Source organism: Mycteria americana, chromosome 5, assembly GCF_035582795.1.
Source record: "Mycteria americana isolate JAX WOST 10 ecotype Jacksonville Zoo and Gardens chromosome 5, USCA_MyAme_1.0, whole genome shotgun sequence".
In the NCBI taxonomy this organism is placed as follows: domain Eukaryota; kingdom Metazoa; phylum Chordata; class Aves; order Ciconiiformes; family Ciconiidae; genus Mycteria; species Mycteria americana.
The window spans coordinates 61069782-61089205 of NC_134369.1; the positions used below are offsets into that span (position 1 = coordinate 61069782).

Sequence of the window (19424 nt, forward strand, 5' to 3'; positions counted from 1 at the left end):
CATTTTATAGTTTAACATTATCATTAAAAAGAGCAATGAAAACCATAATGATAAGACACCACATAAAAAAAAAATAGCAGCAGAGAAACTGATTAGAAACAGTATGGAAAAGGAAAGAATCGTACAGCGTAGCGATGTTTATAATGCAAGAGGGGGGAACCAAAAAGAAACTGTGGACTGGGACTATGACAGAGTTAAACTAACCTGATTTCTAGTCTTAGTAGAGGTATGTAAAAAAACAGGAATTCAAGCAAATAAACATATATATTGGAAAAAAATAAACAAAAAACAAACGAACAAATAAGCAACACAAAGTGAGCAGAGGAAAGTTCTGGTTTCTTTGTCAGAAGACAACCAAAGTAAAAACACCAGAAACTTTTTGCATGCGATGGGAAACAGCAGACAATAAGTACCCATATATGGGTGTGTATAAATAACAACAATGGAACTGTTAGGAGTTGTATACAACGGAAGTAAACACAGCGTCTTTCCTTTAAAATGGCACAAAACCAGAGAAAGCACTAAGAGTGAAAATAACAGCTTGCTTCCATAGTTAGCAAAAAAAATCCAGCTGAGATTAAGACAAAATCAAAGACTGAATAGCAGCTAGAGTTCTGACAGCAGTAATGAGTCTAGAAAGGTGTGTGGATTGTTTTTCATTTATTTTTTGCCAAACACCAACTTCTCCTTGGGCTATTGCAAGCACCTAAAGCCTCCATCGTGGCCAGTTCAAACCTTTAAAAACAGCAGGCACCTCTAAGTATCAGAGTTCAGGTTGAAACTGTTAGTATCAGAAGATGCTAGAGGTTTCAGAGTGTAAAGTTTTGTAAGTTGTCAGAGTACCTCTGTTTTGTATTGATAAATGATATTTTTAAAAAAGGTTTCTTCATGCATTTATTTTTTCTGTTATACACTTCCCCTGTATCTATTTGTTTTCCTGTTCACTATTCATATATAGATATCATATATAGACATATATATTATAAAGATCATATATAAGTAGATTCTACACACACTGAGAAATATATGGCAATGCTTTCTCTTTCTGGATTAGCCATATGTGGACAATTTTCCAAAAAACTTGAACAGTGGTTCAATGTTGAATTTCCCCTCTCTCAGACATGTAATCTTCAATGGCTCACTATCATTTCAAAGTCCATGTGGTTAAAACTAAGCTGTTCATTTTGATATATGTCTGCCTCACAGCAAACTGACCATTTTTCTTTATAAATATCCCTTTCAGCCAGAAGACAGAATAATTTATTCTGTCAATTCAGAAAACCATAAGAACATAGTGTCTTAATAGAGAGACTATTTCTCCCTCTCTTGCTTTTTCTCCTGGGTACACACAGGCAGCCCCTGCCCTGAAATGAAGTCTCAGATCTAGTTATGTTTTATACAGGAGGTAAAATTACTTTACTAGCCTCAGGAAAGTACTTTAAAATATATTTTAAAATGTAATATCACTAACACAGTAACAAAAATGTTCTGTTTACTGGCTGACTATTAAGAATTTAGGTGCATATTCACTGCACCAAATCTTTCACACTGCAGGAAAATAAAACATAACAAGGCGGTGTGAGTTACAAACTGAAGATTATCTTCATCTCCAAGTGGGTAAAGTGTGTTGGATATGTTGGACATATTACTATACAAACTTCCTAGCTACTATTAACATCTGTCAGACTGTCAAGCACCTTTTAAAAATTCCTAGGATTCAGGCTTTTTTAACATCAGTTTGCAAAGGAACGTTTTCCTGACCAAAAGATATTGCAGGACCATAAATGATGGCTTTGAAAGGGATATCTTGGATAATCTAATCCAAACACCTGCTTCACGCAATGATGGTTTTATATTGGTCTTCCCATAAGTGTACTTAACCTTTCCTTAAAGACATCTAATTATTTTGCCTCTGCTCTGGTGGCAAACTGTCATACTGTCTGATCAACTGCAGTGTTAAAGAAAACGTCTATATATCCAGGCTAAACTAATCTTTCTTCCAACTGAAGTTCTGGCCATTACTTCTGCCCACTATAAATTTTTGCACTTCTGTCTTTCCTATTTTCACACATTAGGATGGATATATCTTTTAGCATTTCTCTCTCTTTAGACTAAAAAAGTCCTTCCATGATTTTCACAGTCTTTCAATGAACCTGTCTACATTATTCTATACTTTAAGTACCGACAGCCCAGTACTATATAAAATGATAGTGATACCCCTCCAGCTCTTCGAAAAATGTCTTTGCTTAGATTTCTTTAAATACATATGTATTCTTTTTGTAACACCTTCAGATAAGATCTCATTTTTGTTTGCTTTAGTAACAGAATCATATCTCCCGAATATATTTTATTTTACTTTATGCCTATGCTATATATATTTCTCCTCCAGTTTCTCAACTTTTGTTCTGTGAATAGCAGGGTAGAAAAAAATCTACTAGAAGAATAAGGTTTTTTGTTGTTGCCTTGATTTGCTTTTTATGTAGTCGTTTCTCAACCCTGTATTTTAATTGCTAAGTGCATGCATCTATCAGTGGAATAACTTTGAATGTAGAATCTTACTGAACATTTCAAATTTCTACATTTAGGGCTTTTTCTTTACAATATCAAAGAAGGGCTAGACTATGATCTCGAGGGTGGCAAAATCTCTGACTTTCCTAACGTTGAGAAAGGGGAAAATTGCATTCATTTTTTGAGCAAGACTGCTACAGTCAGTGGAAAGCTGCCCTAGTGATGAAAGTTTTGCCTCAGTCTTCAGAGTGGCCAAGATTTCATGTAATGTATTTTCTAAAACAGCTGGCAGAATTCTCTGTGCTATAGTAATTGGGTGATAGATAGCACTGAGCTAGTGCTTTGTCAATAGTTAGAGAGGGAGGTTATGTGGATTTTCAGTGCTAGGCAAGGGAATGGGTTTGGCTTTAACTCCTGTAAATTATTGCTGTATATTTTAGCTCTACACACTCTGGCTACTGTTCCAAAGGGAAGAAATTACCATGATAAAAGTATTTTGGCAATCTCTAGCTAACTGTTGATAGCTGCTATTTCTGTGTGTAGTGAAATCTGTTCTATGCAGAAAAACTTTCTCTTTTATGTGCCCTGATACAGAAGATGCCGGACGAGACGCCTGTCTCCCCACTGAAGTCTACAGACATTCACTTGTTGCCTTTTGTGAGGACAGAAACGTGTTCTTGAAGTGGGTACAATGACAACAGAAATAATTTTATGTTTTTCTTGCCAGTCATCTGCCAGCACAGTGGACTGAATCAGCCCACTGAAGAGCCCGAGGTAACAGAAGTAAAGCTGGCATGAGGGGAGAAATGCAACTGTGCAGCTGGGATATGGCAAGGTGGTTAGGAGAAAAGGAGAGAGAGGATGCTCTGCTCAACCCCAACAAGCTTGTAGGCTAGCTCAGTCCATCTTGTCCAGTCCCACATGAGGATGGGACAGCCTAGCATAAAGAGTGCAAAATAGTTCCTTAAGGCTCCAGCTGTGTCTGATGAGCTTTTTTCTAATGGGCTATACTACTCACAGAGTACAGTACGGAGTACAAACTTGTAAACCCAGCTAACAGATCCTGAAACTTTGTGCCTGTGTATATCCATGGCTGATGAGATCCCTTCAAGGGATAAAGGATAAACCTCTCCACTGATAATGTTAGATTTTCTGATACTCTCATTCACAAAGTATTGCTGCTTTGCTAAGGAGATTGATATTGTTTTCTTTCTCTCTGCAATATGTATAAGGATAGCCCAAATTAATCACAGTTATTTCTCCCTCTTGTGGGGTCTCACATATGGTTTCTGTGTGACTCTGCTGCTAGCCTCAGATTTTAGCTACCAGGAGTTTGCAGGGACCTTTAGGAGCTGTTATATTGATGACTTGCTTTGTGTTTCTTGTCACTGATGCAGATTCTCCATCTCCAGATTCTTGCAACGATGAAATAAAAATTTGATTGAACTTCTTGCCAGTTGAAAGGTGTTATATTAGTAGGCAAACAGGCACTTGGGAGTACGACTACTCCTAGCCAGGACAGAACTTCAAGGATTCCTTGCTGCTTCTGGATTTTCAGACTTTGCAAAGTTGCTTGCACGCTGCTGACCAGAAGGTCGAAGCACTCTGTTTCTGTTTAATGTACAAAAGGAAGTTCTCACCAAGCTTAAATTCTCAACTGCAGTTTGCTTTTTCCAGTAGCTTAGTCCTTGAACATGCTCATTATTCCTGTCTAAGAATGCAGGATTGTTGTGTGCCATTTTCTTGGAAAAAAATGAAATAACAATATCTCAGTTTCTGGATAAACATCCAAGACGACTTTTCTCTGGATTCAGTTGTTGCAGTTAGTGTCTTTGATGGCCTGATGCCCCTGATTCCGGCAACAAGTTCCAAAGTAAATCTCCCAAAGTCTCCATGAAACTACCTGTTTCCCAAGAATGACAGACTGTTGGGAGCTCACTCGACCAGAGGTCCTTAATGTGTACTCACCACTCAAGTATTTTTAGGTGAAGAACTGAGTACAATCGTTAACACCTTGAATGATCTCCATATACAGCCAACGATCACATGAGGTCCTTTACTTTCCAATTTCTAATGCAAAGACCTAAAAAAAAAAAAATTAAGGTTATTCTCAGTAGAAATCACTAAGATCTGCCAGAACACAGTTACTATAATTTTCAAGGACTATTGTGAAGACTATGGAGATTTGGATCAGAGTGTTTTTGGCAGCAAGCGAGCTAAGTAAAAATGATTTGCAGTTTGGTTTGCTCAGGTGGAAGGAAGGGAGAGAAGAGAATTAATCTGCATTTACAGAACGCTGGGGTTTCTGTTTTGAAATTATTTTTGGATTAGTATCTGGGCAGATTCTGTTCCAACAGATTCTGGTTATGTTGGATAGACTCCACGCTAACAAAAAGGATTCTAACTTCTTGGAAATAAAATTAGCAGGCTTTGTTTAGATGACTTTTGAAGTAAGTAGAAAAGATGGGAAAATGGAGATTTGTCCTAATTGCAGCAAACCAAGAGGTACCCCTGAGACACAGAAGAGTAAAAAGTAGAGTGGTTCTAAAAAATAGATTATTTTTGCCTAACACGGTGTGTCTATGCAAAAAACGCAAAAAGCCTGAAAAACAAGCAAGAAAAAGAGATTACAAAAATTGAAGTTTGCAGTGGTGATTATAACGTATCATATATAGGATTGTGAGAACAAGATTTTCCTAATGATTTTTTCGTAAGATATCCATTTTGGACAACACAGCTGATGTTCAGAGTTAACTCAGAAGAAACGTGTCATCGTATGTCAGAGTATATATTTACAATTCAAATTAGATCAGATAATTTGACAGTGATGAGTGTACAGATAAAACCTATGAATTCTACAAACTCTCTACTCTTAAGGTCTGAAGAAAAAAGAATAAAAGGAGAAATTTCTGGCAGCTGTCTAGGATAGAAGGCAGAAAGATTAAAGCCTTCCTTTGACCAGTTGGTCAAGCTACTACAGCAATATCTGAAATCACAGAACATTTTAACTACCCAGGTTATCTCTTGGTCAAAAAATGCAAACAAAGGTCTAACATAAAAAGGCTTCTACATCACCAAGCAGAGAACTTATGACCTAAGGGAGGAATAAGCAACCCTGGACCTACGACAACCTGAGCGTCAACAAATAACTAAGAAAGTCAGAATAAAAGCAAAGCGAACAGACTAACAAAGAGCTGCTCATATTTATCCTAGAAAAGCACAGGTTCACAGAAGAGTAGAGTAAAGGATTAAGCAAGTCATCATTACCACTCCACATTTTCACTTCTCTACAGTGTCGTTCAAGATACCCCAGCAAGGCTTGGTCTGGTGAGCTACAGCGAAAGCTGTGACTGCAAAGTAACCTTTTCAAAACAGTAAGTAATGTTTCAGTAGTAAAAGGAAAGCAAGACAAGCAGAAAAGGCACGGAGACAGTCTGTGCCTATAGAGGCAGATAGGCACAGCTTACCTCAGACACCAAAACTTTTGGAGAGCTTTGAAGAAGCATTGCCTGCTCTCACACCTTACTCCTAAGTGCTGTCTTTTAAACCACCCCTCATTCTCTGCTCTTTTTTCTGTCCTTCACTTCCCCATCTTGGTTAAAAGTCAGCATTAACAGAAGCAAACTTTTTCAACCTAAGTGACATCATTGTCTTCAAGTACCAGTAAATGGGCTATCTGAAGTTAATGTGTGCTTTCCAGTGTGTATATTTTCAGGCAGGTAATCTTGAATTAGCCCATTGTAATTCTAGAGAAAAAGCAGCTGGTTGTAGAGCTTTCTTCCCATATTACAGGGATCTCTAGTTGCTTCACATAAATGCAGACAAATTGGTAAATGAGGTCTGGTGGAAGAAAGCACTACATCAGCAAGCAGAAGAAAACAGGTCCCTCAGGAATCCTAAAACTCAGACATAACTTCCTTAAAAGAAGAAAACAAAGCACAAGAAAGAATACAAAGAATAAGAAATAGGCAGTCTATTTCCATAAGGGACAGCTCAAAGGAAGAGTAAAAAGATAGAAAAGAAGGAACAGTCACAGAATAAAACGCAGTATTTAAATTGCCTTATGGTAGAAGTAATGTTTCTTCTTCATCTGTTCAGTGTATAAAAGACTACTAAAGGTAGCGTTTGGGGTGGGTTGGTTTTTTTTTTTAACTCTTTAGCCTCAGACACATAAAACGTTTTACCTTCCTTGCTTTTGCTGGGGTCTCTCCGGAAAAAGTTGGAGCTCTGATGCGAATGACTAAGGAGAGAAGCCTTCAGATTTCTGAAGTTAAGCCCCAGATTAGCTCTTTGCGGACAGCCGGAGTAAGTTTCAACGAGACAAGAGGCGTGCTTAACACCCCCCCACCAGACCCCCCTTCTCCCGCGCCCTGCCAGCTTTCCTCCCCTTGCCCGCGCCCGCACAAGCCGGGGTGCGCAAGGTGCCCGGCTCCTCCCTCCGCCCCCGCGCCGGAGAGCGGGCTGGCAGCGGCAGAGTCCGGCAGGGCTGCCTCGCCCCGCGGGCCCGTCCCCCGCCTGCGGGTCGAGGGCAGGAGGGCCGGGAGGAGGCGGGCAGCCCTGCCCTCCCTCCATCCCTCCCTCCCTCCCTCCCTCCTCCCGCCCCGTCGCGCCGGAGCCCGCCGGCGCTGCGGGCGGGGGGTGCCGCCTTCCCGGCCGCCGCCGCCCGGCGAGGAAGCCGCGCGCGCTCCGCCGAGGTCCCCGCGGGGCGGCGCGGAGCGGCGCGGAGCAGCGCGGAGCGGCCCCGGCCATGGGGCTGCGCGCCGCCGGGCTCCTCGGCTGCTGCTGCCTGCTGCCCCTCGTCCTCCCCGCAGCCCCAGGTAAGGCCGGCCGCGGGGAGCGCTGGAAGAGGGCGGCGGGAGGGCGGCGAGCAGCGGACGCCCCGGCGTCTGCCGCGGGGAGCGGCGCAGCGAGGGGAGGCGAGTCGGGAAAGTTTTCGGAGTTTGCCGGGGCTGGGTGGAAAGCGGCGGCGGGAGCCCTCCTGCAGTGCCCGGGGGCACAGCCTTTCCCAGCGCTCCTCCGGCCAGGGATGCTGGGGGTCTTCAGGAAGCTTTTCCTTCCCGTCCGAGTGCGTTTGTCGTGCCATTTGCCTAGGATGTCAGTGGCTAATGGTGGTATTTGAGAGGAGCATTGCTTGATGCGGATACTTGAAACAAACAAAAAATGTGACTGAGACCTCTTTAACTTACGTTATTCATGCATGATTTAATGAAAATGGTGATTTTTTTTTTTTCATCCCACGTAGGGTTGAAATGAATTAAACACTTTTACTCTAAGTCGTTTTAAATGGAATTTCTTTTCTGACTAAAGGTACTTGCGGGTTTCAAGTAGTTCTGAAACAATGCATTTGGAGTGGCATGTTGTGAAATGACATACATGGATCTGTTCCGAAATTTCCCTTTTAAAGTAGTGTATAGTGATATTACATAGACTTTGCCTATGCTAAAGTGACTTTCTATTCTTTTGAAGTTAATTCTTTATGTCATTTCACTTATCCTATCGGTACATTCCATAACATGCTCCAGATTAAGTTAATTAAAAAAGTTATGTTGCAAAAACCCATGCATTTGAAGAAAAAAATCTGAACATTATGCAGTCTCGGTTCTTTTAAAACATCAGTAATGTCTATAGGACATGATGTGATTTTTTTCTGAGTGCTGATTTTTCTGGTTTGATATTATAAATCTCTTCTTCCAGGTGTGAACTGTAAAACTGGCTGCCACCCAGAGAATGGATTTTGTGAATTTCCCAGTGAATGCAGGTAAAAAGATCTGTCAGAGAGGGCTGTTAGCACAGGAACGGACCGCTTCAATAATTCATAGTCCTGGTAAAATAGACAGAAGCTGGAATGATTTGCCCTCTGAAAATATGGAACTGTAATGAAACAGCAGGCTATTAGGGTACAGTAACTGGGAATCATAGAGCATAGACATCTAGGTGCCTTTTTAGTCTACTTTTCCCAGTAAGAAAAGTCTTTACATTGGTTAGCATTTATTTATTTTTTTCTCACAGAATGCAATGTTTTCCTTCGCATAAACTGCTTGTAGTACCCCAGAAGCATCGATGGTATCTTTTTGTTCAAATGTGCTGCATAGTCCACTTTTGTATCCAGAAGTTTATTTACTATGCCTCAAAAAGGGGAACATCCTTGTAATTATGTTTATTAAAAATAAACTATGCCTCTGTCTTGTCTTTTATCTCTTTCAGGTGTCAACCGGGTTGGCAGGGTGCTCTTTGTAATGAGTGTGTTCCTTTCCCTGGGTGTTTGCACGGCAGCTGTGCCAAGCCCTGGCAGTGCATCTGTGAGGAGGGCTGGGTTGGCAGCCTCTGTGACATAGGTTTGCACATCCTTTCTTGTCCTTGAGCGAGCGAGGTGAAACAGCCCCATCTGGTGCTGGTGACATGCAAAAGTCCTTCTGCAGAGCTAATTTTAAAAGATTGAATGTTAGCGCCAGATAATGAGGGGATTCTGGGCAGCGGCCCATAAACCTGGAACTTTTATAATAATTTAGGCAGAAGCATGCAGTATCTTTTGTAACTGGGCATATGTGCGAGCAAAGCGTAAACTCATCATTCTATTTTAAACATTGATTATCGTTGACAAGGCCAACAAATAACTGCTCCCTTGTTGTCATATAAGGCCTTTTTATAAAAATACAAGTTGTCTTGTATATATTAAATAATTTGAAATATTTACCTAGCACATTTTTTATATATATATATATATATATATGCTGCTTTCTTAATATTTCTTTAAATACTTCTTGAAAAGGAAAACATTGTGCTTATTTCTTCCTTTACTTAACCCAGTGATGATTCAGTGGAGTGCATTAGTATAACTGAGAAAAAGGTCTGCCTGAACAGGCTGCCACTTCCCTCTTAGGTCTGAGGGGTAAGCACAGCTCTTGTGTGCACTCTCTCAGCCCTTGCCAGTCAGAATGAGCCAGCTTAGCATAAGCAAGCTGAAGAATTGGCTTTTGCTGAGCTGCTTTATTCTGGCTGACACAGGCAAATGTTCAGGCAAAGAGATCTGAGGGTACCGAAACCGTGTGAACATCCAGGAGCATGTGCGTGTTCAGCCCACGTGGCTGCAGCTGGAAGAGGACAGGTGTCCAGGGCCTCATTCTCTTTTCATGTCTTTCAGGCTTTTGTTGTTATACAGCTTATAATTTATAGAGCGTGCCTATGTTCTGCCAGTGAATACCCAAAACGGTAATTAATGATGAAAGTTTGAACTGGATAGCATTTTCAAGATGACTAAAAGACTCAGAAGATTTCAGGTAGTTCACATTCTTGCAGTGACATGGAGCTTGGTGCAAGGTACTCAGGTAGTTATTTAGCTTCTCATCAGGTTTTGCAGCCTGTACTCACCAGCTGCACACATAAGCGTAGACAGACTTCTTAGTTTAAAGCTAGTCCTAGTATGTTTGCAGGAGCTGCTGTAGCAATGGTGCAGATGTGACTGTAAGCTCTCAGAGATGTTGTTCTGGACACCTCTCACAGGTGTGTTTGTACCTGAGACAGCCACCTAGATTCTCATTACAATTAGTGAGGAGGAATGGGTCCCTCTGTTGTCTGTGATCTGCAATCATAGATTTCTAAAACTAGACAGAACAACTCCCCACTGCCACCTTAGGAGGCTCAGTTCTATTGCTTGTCAATGACTCCAAAGGCCCAGATTTTTAAAGGTACCATCTTCACATCTAAAGATTCCTGTAAATTAATATTAAGTTTTTCAAGCTGGACATAGTTTTAAAAGCCCTAAGTGCCTAGCTGAATTTCCAAGTGCTAATACATCTTTGCAATTCTGAGCCTTGCAATGTTTCCCTCTTGCAACTGGTACTTAAGACACAAAATAATGCTTTGGAAATTGTACCCCTATTTTTATGGAAAAATATTATTTTAATACATATTCATTAGGATAGTTCTATAATACAAAAAGGTATTCCTTGCTTAAGCTCAGAAACTATTATTTCTCTCAACAGTCAGAGTCATCTCAGTGTCTTCTTTGCCAATTTGAATCTAGATCCCCATGAAGAGCTGCCAAGAATATTCAGCCAAAAAGAAATAACCATCTTTTCATCTGCAGGGACATGTTGTCTTGACAGTCTTTCAGCTCAGTGGATTTACCTAGTCTAAATGCGTTGTTTTGCCCCAAGGGATCAAGAGAAGGTCCTCCTTTTCTTGCTACTGGAAGGTTGCTACAAATTGTTATCCTGACCCAATAAAGCACTGAAACCTCGAATGGGTTAATTGCTCAGCCACTGATCTCATCATCCTCTGCCAAAAACTTGGTGTCAGTTTCCTGGCTGTATAAAGTCATTACAGACTGCTATAGCTCATTAACACGTACCACTAAATGAAACTCGATCAGGTTAGGAAAAAGGAAGGCTTCTGAAGGCTCCTGTTCTTTTGGGGATCCCTGGCATGTAGGCATAACTGTTCTTTAAATATGGAAATACAAACTCATCAATTTCTTACCTTGAAGTACCAGACTCCCTGTCTCTCTCTTCTAATACTGAATGTTTGTGTCCGATGAGAGCAGGCCACAGCTGTTATATTTTTCACATGCATATGACATTAATTTTTTAGCTACTGGAGACCATTTTTAGCTTCAGGTGTATAATCAGATAAGGCATTTTAGAAAGCTAGATTTGTATTGTTTCTGTGGAGATTGACAAAGGGTCGTGAGTAATGCAGTTTTGGCATTCTCTTGAAATTCTTCCTTTTTGCTGCTATAGAAAGCATAATATTTGCCAGGGAATTTCTGGCATAGCCACTGTTTTAATGTTGGCAGCTGTGAGCAAATGCCAATTCAAGGATGGCAAAACTAGGAATGGAAAACTGTGGAAGGGTCTAAAGTTAATTTGGCCACTACTGTAAACATCTGAAATATGTGTAAAATACAGATATAGTCTCAGGAGCTTATTTGATTGCTAAGCGTGGCAGGAAAAAAGATGATTCAGAATGGTGGTGTTATCTCTTTTTTGATTTTCTAGAAAAGTTAGTGTACAGTCTCCCCGGCTTGGATCATGGAAGTTCCTTTCTAGAGTAGTTTTAGATCATCAAGGGGTTTGCTAATGCCTCTGACTGTATAGCTGTTGTTTTTACTATGGGCAGCCTGGTTCTCAGTTCAGGTCAAGAATGACCTTCCCAGTAATTTATAGGCATGCAGATTATAGGTCGGGCTTGGTCCACTGTAAACATGTAGGCCAGCATCAGTAGTATCATTTATGGCTATTATTGCAGTCACGTGGACAGACATGGCACTTAAAGAAAGAAATTTATGAGTTGGTATCACTGTTAACGCTGCTGGTTAACCTCTTTGCAATGGAGTGCACCAGCCTGCCTAAGTGGATGCCATGGCATCTTCTCATCCTGTGGAAACAGAGCCTTGAAATCGGGTATATGAACACCTGGAACCAGGCTGCACAGCACAGGGTTTCCCTCTGCTGCTGTCTGAGATACAGTACAGGAGCAGGTACCACATCAAATACTGAACATAACAAAGGGAAAAACGGTTTAGTCAATTTATTTCCTGGAAAAAATGACAGCCCAGTCTGAGTGTATGATCCACCCTGCTAAATCAGATCAGTCATCTCTGTCATCTTGTCACCTCTGTCCTCTTGTCATCTCTGGCTGTGCCTGCACAGTTATGTTAGTGGGTCCCTGACCTCCCGCTTGGATCTTAGCCTCAATTTGGCTAGAAAGCCAGCATGTGGTGTGAGCTTGGCGTATACTGCGCTACATGTCACGCGACTGCTTTGCCAAGAGCGCATGTTGGTAAGCTGTCATCAAAGAGGGTACAGGTGGAGCCTCTAAAGCCCACGCTAGGCAGGCATTGAGACAGGGTCTAGAAGTTCTGCTGTGACATAGCCTACTACTGAGCGTGCCTTCCTGGTGAAATGCCTCGGTGATTGCTTCATGTACTGCAGCATAACAACTTAGTTTTATGCAAATATTAATTAATTTATTGGTAATGTGATTGTGGCCATTCTTAATATATGTGTAAATGTACAGTCCTTTTTTCAAATTCTCATCTCAGACTCAGTTATCACTTGAAGCAAGTAAATCAATTGGTTGTTGGCCTTTTAGAGGTAAACTAGACAAAATAGAGAAAATGGGCTATTTGGGGCTATTTATGTATTTATGTTTTAAAGGATATGTTCCTACAAGCTTTTAAGTTGTGTTTTAAAATTAAATCCTTGACACAAATTACTGACAGTAATGTATATGTATATATATACACACACACATACTTACCCATATAGGTTTCAGAGAGTTTCCTTGCCCCTGCATCGGAATTCACGCTTTATTTGCTGCCCTTAAAGCCTGTGAAAATAGGTGGCAAAAACAACACTGCTCCAAAAAGCATTCAAGGTTATTTTGGTCCTTGTGAAAATTGGAGCTTACACTCAAAGTGCATGCAAAGATGTTGTCTTGCAATGAGAACAGGCTAATACATTAGAAAATAGAGCCTCTTATGTTGTGGGAAGTAAAATATAAATGCCCTTAAATCCCTTTTCATCTTCTTAGAAAGTGTATGTGTGCACATGAGTGTGCGAGGCATCAGATAACTTCCAGTCAGCACTTCTCTGCAGCTGCTCCATTAGTTGGCTAAAATATGCACTTGTTTGTTTATTTATTTTTAATTATTTTAAAAATTCAGTAATCATTTGAGTGAGAAGTGGCTCAGCAGGGAAATTGTAAAGAAAATGAGATGTGTGACTTTGGGTCCAGATGTCATACAGCTCTCTCTTCTGGTACAGTTATGTAAGGGCTGGATGCAGCCCAGCCAAAAGATTAAATTTTAAGAGATTTTTTGTAACTTGCTGATCTCTGTTATTATGAAATGTTTGTTCAGAAGCACATAATGATAGGCTCTCGGGGAGGGAGTGGGGAGAATTCCAGTTCCTGATTGCTTTATCAGAATTTGGCTCATGGAGAAGCCAAGGTTGTGAAAGGATGACTAGACTACGTAGAAGTTCTTTCTCCTCTACTGATATTTTATTGATAATACTACTTATTTATAGACTGGAACAATTCAAACCTATTTTACAAGTGGCAGCTAGGAAGTGAGAAACAAGCTGAAAGTGCTTGCAATAGTTGAACAACCTGAACTCCACTTTAACAGAGGGAGGAATAAATCAGAATTTATAAATGCAGCATGAAGGGCCATTAAAGCTATATTTTATTTGAGTACTGTTTAATATTTACTGACTCTTTCTTATTAGATTAATTTGTAAAAAAGAACTTAATTTTTTTTACACAGATATTCACCCATGTTCTACAAAGCCCTGCACCAATAACTCAACATGCATAGAGACTGGGGATGGAGGATATATTTGTCTGTGTGTCCAGGGATTTACAGGAAAAAACTGCCATCTCAAAAAAGGACCCTGCATTATTAATGGGTAAATATTGATTTCTGACATGAATTTAAAATCCACAGTCATACTGACTATCAGAATTCTTTGCTAAGTGGAAGTATCACTGTGCTAAAATACACAATGCTTCTGCTAGTTGCTGATATTTTTATCAAACTTTACAAATCTGATCTGTTCATATTGTAAAGATTTAGAGATTATCAGCATTAGTATGTGTGCATAATTTGAGTACTAAAAGTGATAATTTCATGTTTTGTTGTGATGAGTTCATGCCTTCCCATGATTTTAGTAAACAAACTTGAAGTAACCTCCCATCCTGTGTTCTCACCTGTAATGAGAGATAATTGTATATACAAACCATATACAGTAATAAGAACAGAAGCCAACACACAAACTGTTTGCACAAAAACATCTAGTCCACCAGCCTGTCATTTTTCTTAACTGACATATAATGGTATGTCCATAGTTTACTGAAGGAGATGATAATCTCACTTCCACCAGAACAGGGTGTGGGAGGGCATTGCTCTCCATTCTCTAAGAGAAGTGGGGCATTAGGAGTAGCGTTGCCAGCAGGTTGAGGGAGGTGATCCCTCTGCTCAGTCCTGGTGAAACACATCTGGAGTGCTGGGTCCAGTTCTGGGCTCCCCAGTATGAAAAGAACACACTGGAGTGAGTCCAGTGAAGGGCCATGAAGATGATTACATCTCTGCTATAAGGAGAGGCTGAGAGCTGCATTATTTACCCTGGAGAAGAGCAGGCTCTGGGAGAACTTACCCATATGTATAAATATCTGATGGGGAGAAGCAAAGAAGATGGAGCCAGGCTTTTCTTAGAGGTGCTCAGTGAAAAGGCAAGAGGCAATGGCACAGAACTGAAAAACTTTCAGTAGTATCACTGGCAGAACTGCTTGAAAAAAGCATGACCTTTCAAAGTTAAAAAAAGTGTAGATTAGTGGTTTTGTTGAAATTAGAAGTATCTGCTCTCTTCCAGCTCATCAAGGATCTGATCCCATAAGCATGCAGAATGCCATTCTGGTGGATACAAACTTGGTAAAACTATCACCTTAAAATCACAGTTTTCTTTTTGGAGATTGCCTTCTTTCTCTCTAGCTCCATATTAGTACCCTCTGGTTCACTTTTTGCAAAGCAATAGATAATTATGAATATTCAGATCTACCTTATGACTAAATCTTCCTGAAGACTTGTACACTCTTGTTTAAGGAACATTAACACCTCTCACTGTCTTTGGCAAGAATTGCCATTCTTACAACTTTATGTGAGTGGAATTTTTTTGCCATTGCTTTTAATTGGGGGATAGTCACACAGTTCCATCTGGGTTTACTTTCAGCATCTAAGATAACTGCTCTGATTTGCCTATTTCTCTTCATTGACAATGAGGAAATTGAAGTTCCTCGCAAGTGCCTTGAATGACGTCCAAGCTATTTGCCTAACATAGGGGATGTGAATATCTTGCTTTCTCCACTTTTCATCTGTAGAGCAAATATTTCAGTAATTCAATGTGGACATATATTAACTATCCCAAAGAAGAGGTGAGGTACAGTATCAATGAAATAACACAGATTAGTTCCACGTACTTAATTAAAATCTTCAAGTTTTTAAATTGCTGAAACTGCATTTTTGTGATAGTACTCTATGTTCAAACTGAATACTCATGAGCTAGTCTGGAAATCATGAACAATTTTTCTTAAGGAAACAACATACTTGAAGCAGCAATTCCTTTTCTCTAGGAAGCTGTGTCTTTTTCAGGAAAATGAGCAGCAGGCTCTGCAAATCTGCTTTCAGTTCAAAAAGAGAACTGTTCTCAGCATAATATTCCGTGTCTGCTAATACTTCACAGTCCACCAGAGAGTGCACCTCACATCCTGGAAAGAGACCTCATCATATGATGTCATCTCATTCACATCTCACTTCCTCTCAGTTCCTCTCTACCTCAGTGGTAACATTAACAGTGTTGCTATTATTAAGCATTGCCGCTGGCTCCTTAGTTAATATTTGCAGCTGGAACCAAGACAATTCACAAATCAAAGTGATTGTTCTAGTCTGTTTACAAAATCAGGCAGATGTGTCTGCATTAGTGACATCTGTGTGATGTTTTGAAGTTTTGCTCTGAAGCAGAGCAGCGAGTGGTACTTTTTAAAATGAAAGCAGAGTATTTGGAAAGCAAAGAAGTAGTACATCTATGTTTCCACAACTAGCCCTTCATGTACCACACCTTGCTGAACATGCATTAAAAGCCAAGAATGCAAAGTAACTGAATCTATTCAAGGAGATTAATATTAATACCTTATTTATTTATTAAAATTAGGCAAATGCAACACCGTGTTAGTAATAAATAAAGAATACATTTTCAAAATTCTGCATATTTCCCCTTAGCTGTTTTTTATTTAAATTGTTTACACTTCTGAAAGGTTCAGAAAAAATTTTACACTTATATTCTTCAACAATTTCTTCCCATTTCCCTACAAAGTACTGTGATTTGACCCGCCCGTGAGGGTTCAAACTTCTGCACATTGCCATATCCAAAACAGCTTGTCAGATTTTCCATGGGAATTATAAAGCCAAGAGAGGGTGCTATAACCAGGCCATAACCACTCATTTACTCAAGGACTGTACAGCAACAGCGTCTGTATTTTGCTTAAAGCAGACACAGTGGCTAAGTGATTGTGGCAAAATTCCCTGTTTGCATGATCACCTCAAGTTGTCATGAACAACCGATAACTGCTGTGTCAGTCCAGGGACAACCACGCCTTTCACTTTCCTAATACTGCTTCCAGACTTCCAACTTGTTCTTTCAGTAGCCTTTTTTTCCAGACAACGTCTACTGTGAAGGACAATAGAAGAGGACAGAGCAGTTTATGTGGAAGCAGCAAAAACCAGACAGATGATTCCTCTAGCATGATATTCAGGCTCTCCTGATGGGTGGCCATCAAGTGTTTCAGACCCAGCAAAGCCAGAGGTGCTTGGGGTAGTCTCTATCATAGCTACTCCCAGAGCAATGGCTGGGCATTTGAGAAGCGCAACCTTATCCTGACCAGTGGTCAGGGACCATTTGTAGTCAGGAGCTTATATCTCTTTCACAGTCATCTCACTCAGACATCAACAGATCTCTTGCATCTCTGTGTCCCACCATGGAAATCCATAATGGCCAATTGCTACTAATGACTGCATATATGAAATGTCAGCATTCATGAAGCTGTGGTGTTCATTACCCCTGGGACTTTCCCCTGGAAATGTAACACTTAAATAACAGCTTGGACTTTTCAACTATGTCCTGGTACTATGCTGTATGTCTTCAGAGATTTATAAGTATTAGGAAAACCGATGTTGTCAGAGAAGCTTGTAAGCTTTACCAAGTGTTCCTCATTTTTAGAAGGTAAGTTTTAAAAGCTTTGTTCATATACGATGAACTGCCATGAAAGTAGGTTTTGAGGTTTATTTGTAAACCTGTGACCCAGGGCCCCTTTTCTGCCAACACAGCCAGTTGAAGGACTATCCACATTGCATAGCTCCACATTTGTGCCTTTCTGTCAATGGGTGGCCCTATCTTTTGGCCTTACACTCAGGAAGGCACAGTTACATTGCAAAGGTAAAAAAAGGTGTCTCGGTGAATTTACATGACTTAAAACATAGTACCAGGCTATTAATTATTAAGTTCTTAAAGGGTTTGCAGAAATACTTGGTTTCCTATGGTCCTGTTCTCACATTACAGCTGCCTTTGCCAAGGCTGAAACTATCTCATTTATATTTTTTATTATAATTATATTTATCAAAATTTTTGGCTGAACAGCAGTTTGCAGGAAAGTATCTGTTTGCCTCTAAATTTTTTGTATGTCATGGAGCACTGGAGAGGCTGAATAAAAAAAATCACCTTTACATCTAGCTGCTGTGGCAGAGTGTAAAATACATAGATTATCTCATGAATAATCAGGTGGAAAAGAAAGCCATGCTGCTAGTGTCTTTGTTCAGTCTTGTCTGAATAGTTGCTCAGCTAAATAGCTCTAAGCATATGAAAACACTGGGAAGCTTAATTTGAATAGATGTTTGAAATAATTTAAAATCCCTTCACAGCTCTTCAGGTTCAATTTATATACTGGTGTATTAATCCTGCCCGAAGGGTCGGCAGAAGATACTATAATCTGTATTGACAAAGCTGTCGAACAAACTCATTCTTGATTCAACTTCATTGACTTTGGTGGATTTGCATTTGGAATTGGCTCTTCTAAACAAAACCAGCTCCTTTTATTATATAATGTGTTTCCTAATAGCTTCTTTTGTTGGACTTTAATTCAGTTATGTCTATGTGTTCGTTATCTATTCTAGCTCTCCCTGCCAGAATGGAGGAACATGCATTGACGACAATGGTTTTGCACCACATGCTTCCTGTCTGTGCCCTTCTGGTTTTGCTGGCAACTTCTGCGAAATAGATAGAGATGACTGTGAATCCAACCCATGTGAAAATGGAGGAACATGTACAGATATTGGTCTGGGTTTCAGCTGTTTTTGTCCCCATGGCTATACGGGAAAACTCTGCAGCAGCCGTGTCGTATTCTGTGCAAGTGGCCCATGTGAGAATGGAGGGACATGCAGTGAACATCCCCAGGGAGGATTTGAATGCATCTGTACACCAGAATTTGTTGGTGCGACCTGCAAACATCCCAGCAAAAACACAAGCCTCTCTGGAGTAAATATGGAGACAAAGCATATGCAGAATTACAAGCCACCCCCAAAAGCTCATCACAGATCAGTGCATCATCAACAAGAAATCCTGAAAATAACAATGAAAGAAACAATCCAAAATGCAGATCCCTTGCTCAGTAGAAGCCAGGTGATATGTTTTGTTGTACTGGGCTTGCTTACGTGTCTTGTTGTCTTGGGTACAACTGGGATTGTGTTTTTTTCAAAATGTGAAATGTGGCTTGCTAATGCCAAATATAGTCATCTCCTACGCAAGAAAAAGAACTTTTTTCTGAAATCTAACAATGGGGAAAACCTCTCAGTTAATATTATCTTCCCTGAGAAGATCAAATTGACTAATTACACTAAGAACTACACTGCCATCTAGGCCCTTGAAAGCCGAGCAGCAGCTTGCAACTTTCCATAGCAATATGTAAAATAGATTGAACTTATTGCCTGTGATTGGCCTCAATATTTGTGGGTATATTTGCTGTAGTTTGTGCTGAGTGATAATGAAGAAATATAATGTACCTGTATTGCTAAGGACTTTTTTCGTTCCCCAAAATAAAAATTTAAAAACAAAAAAAGGATTAAAGAGCAGGGAATGTTAATTTGATTTCTTTTCAAGGCAGCTATTTTTTGTAAAATAAAAGGTAATTTACCACTGGAACTGTATTGCAGCTTTCTTGTCCTGTGCATAGTTTATTTGGCAAATACGGTACCTGTAAATTACTCAGTAATGCCTTTTTTTTTTTTTAATAAACAGCAATTAAGGGCTATACTGGTTTATGTATTCATTTGTAAATGTTATGCTACAGCAAAGTCTGCAACAAGTGTC

General features: G+C 40.1%; 1 protein-coding gene and 1 long non-coding RNA gene across 2 annotated transcripts in view; one reads left to right on the forward strand and one right to left on the reverse strand.

The window, feature by feature from the left end:
- The first annotated feature begins 7103 nt into the window (after positions 1–7103).
- On the forward strand, positions 7104–19365 carry DLK1 (delta like non-canonical Notch ligand 1). The gene is made up of 5 exons (XM_075503592.1): positions 7104–7325; positions 8203–8266; positions 8713–8843; positions 13778–13919; positions 18233–19365. The coding sequence occupies exons 1-5, from the start codon at positions 7256–7258 to the stop codon at positions 18972–18974; spliced, it is 1149 nt and encodes a 382-aa protein (XP_075359707.1). The 5' UTR covers positions 7104–7255; the 3' UTR covers positions 18975–19365.
- LOC142410663 (uncharacterized) overlaps positions 7393–19424 on the reverse strand; it is a 292399-nt gene continuing 280367 nt past the window's right edge. Inside the window, exon 21 of the long non-coding RNA XR_012775995.1 lies at positions 7393–8929. This is a non-coding gene — a long non-coding RNA (uncharacterized LOC142410663). The remainder of the gene's footprint in view (positions 8930–19424) is intronic.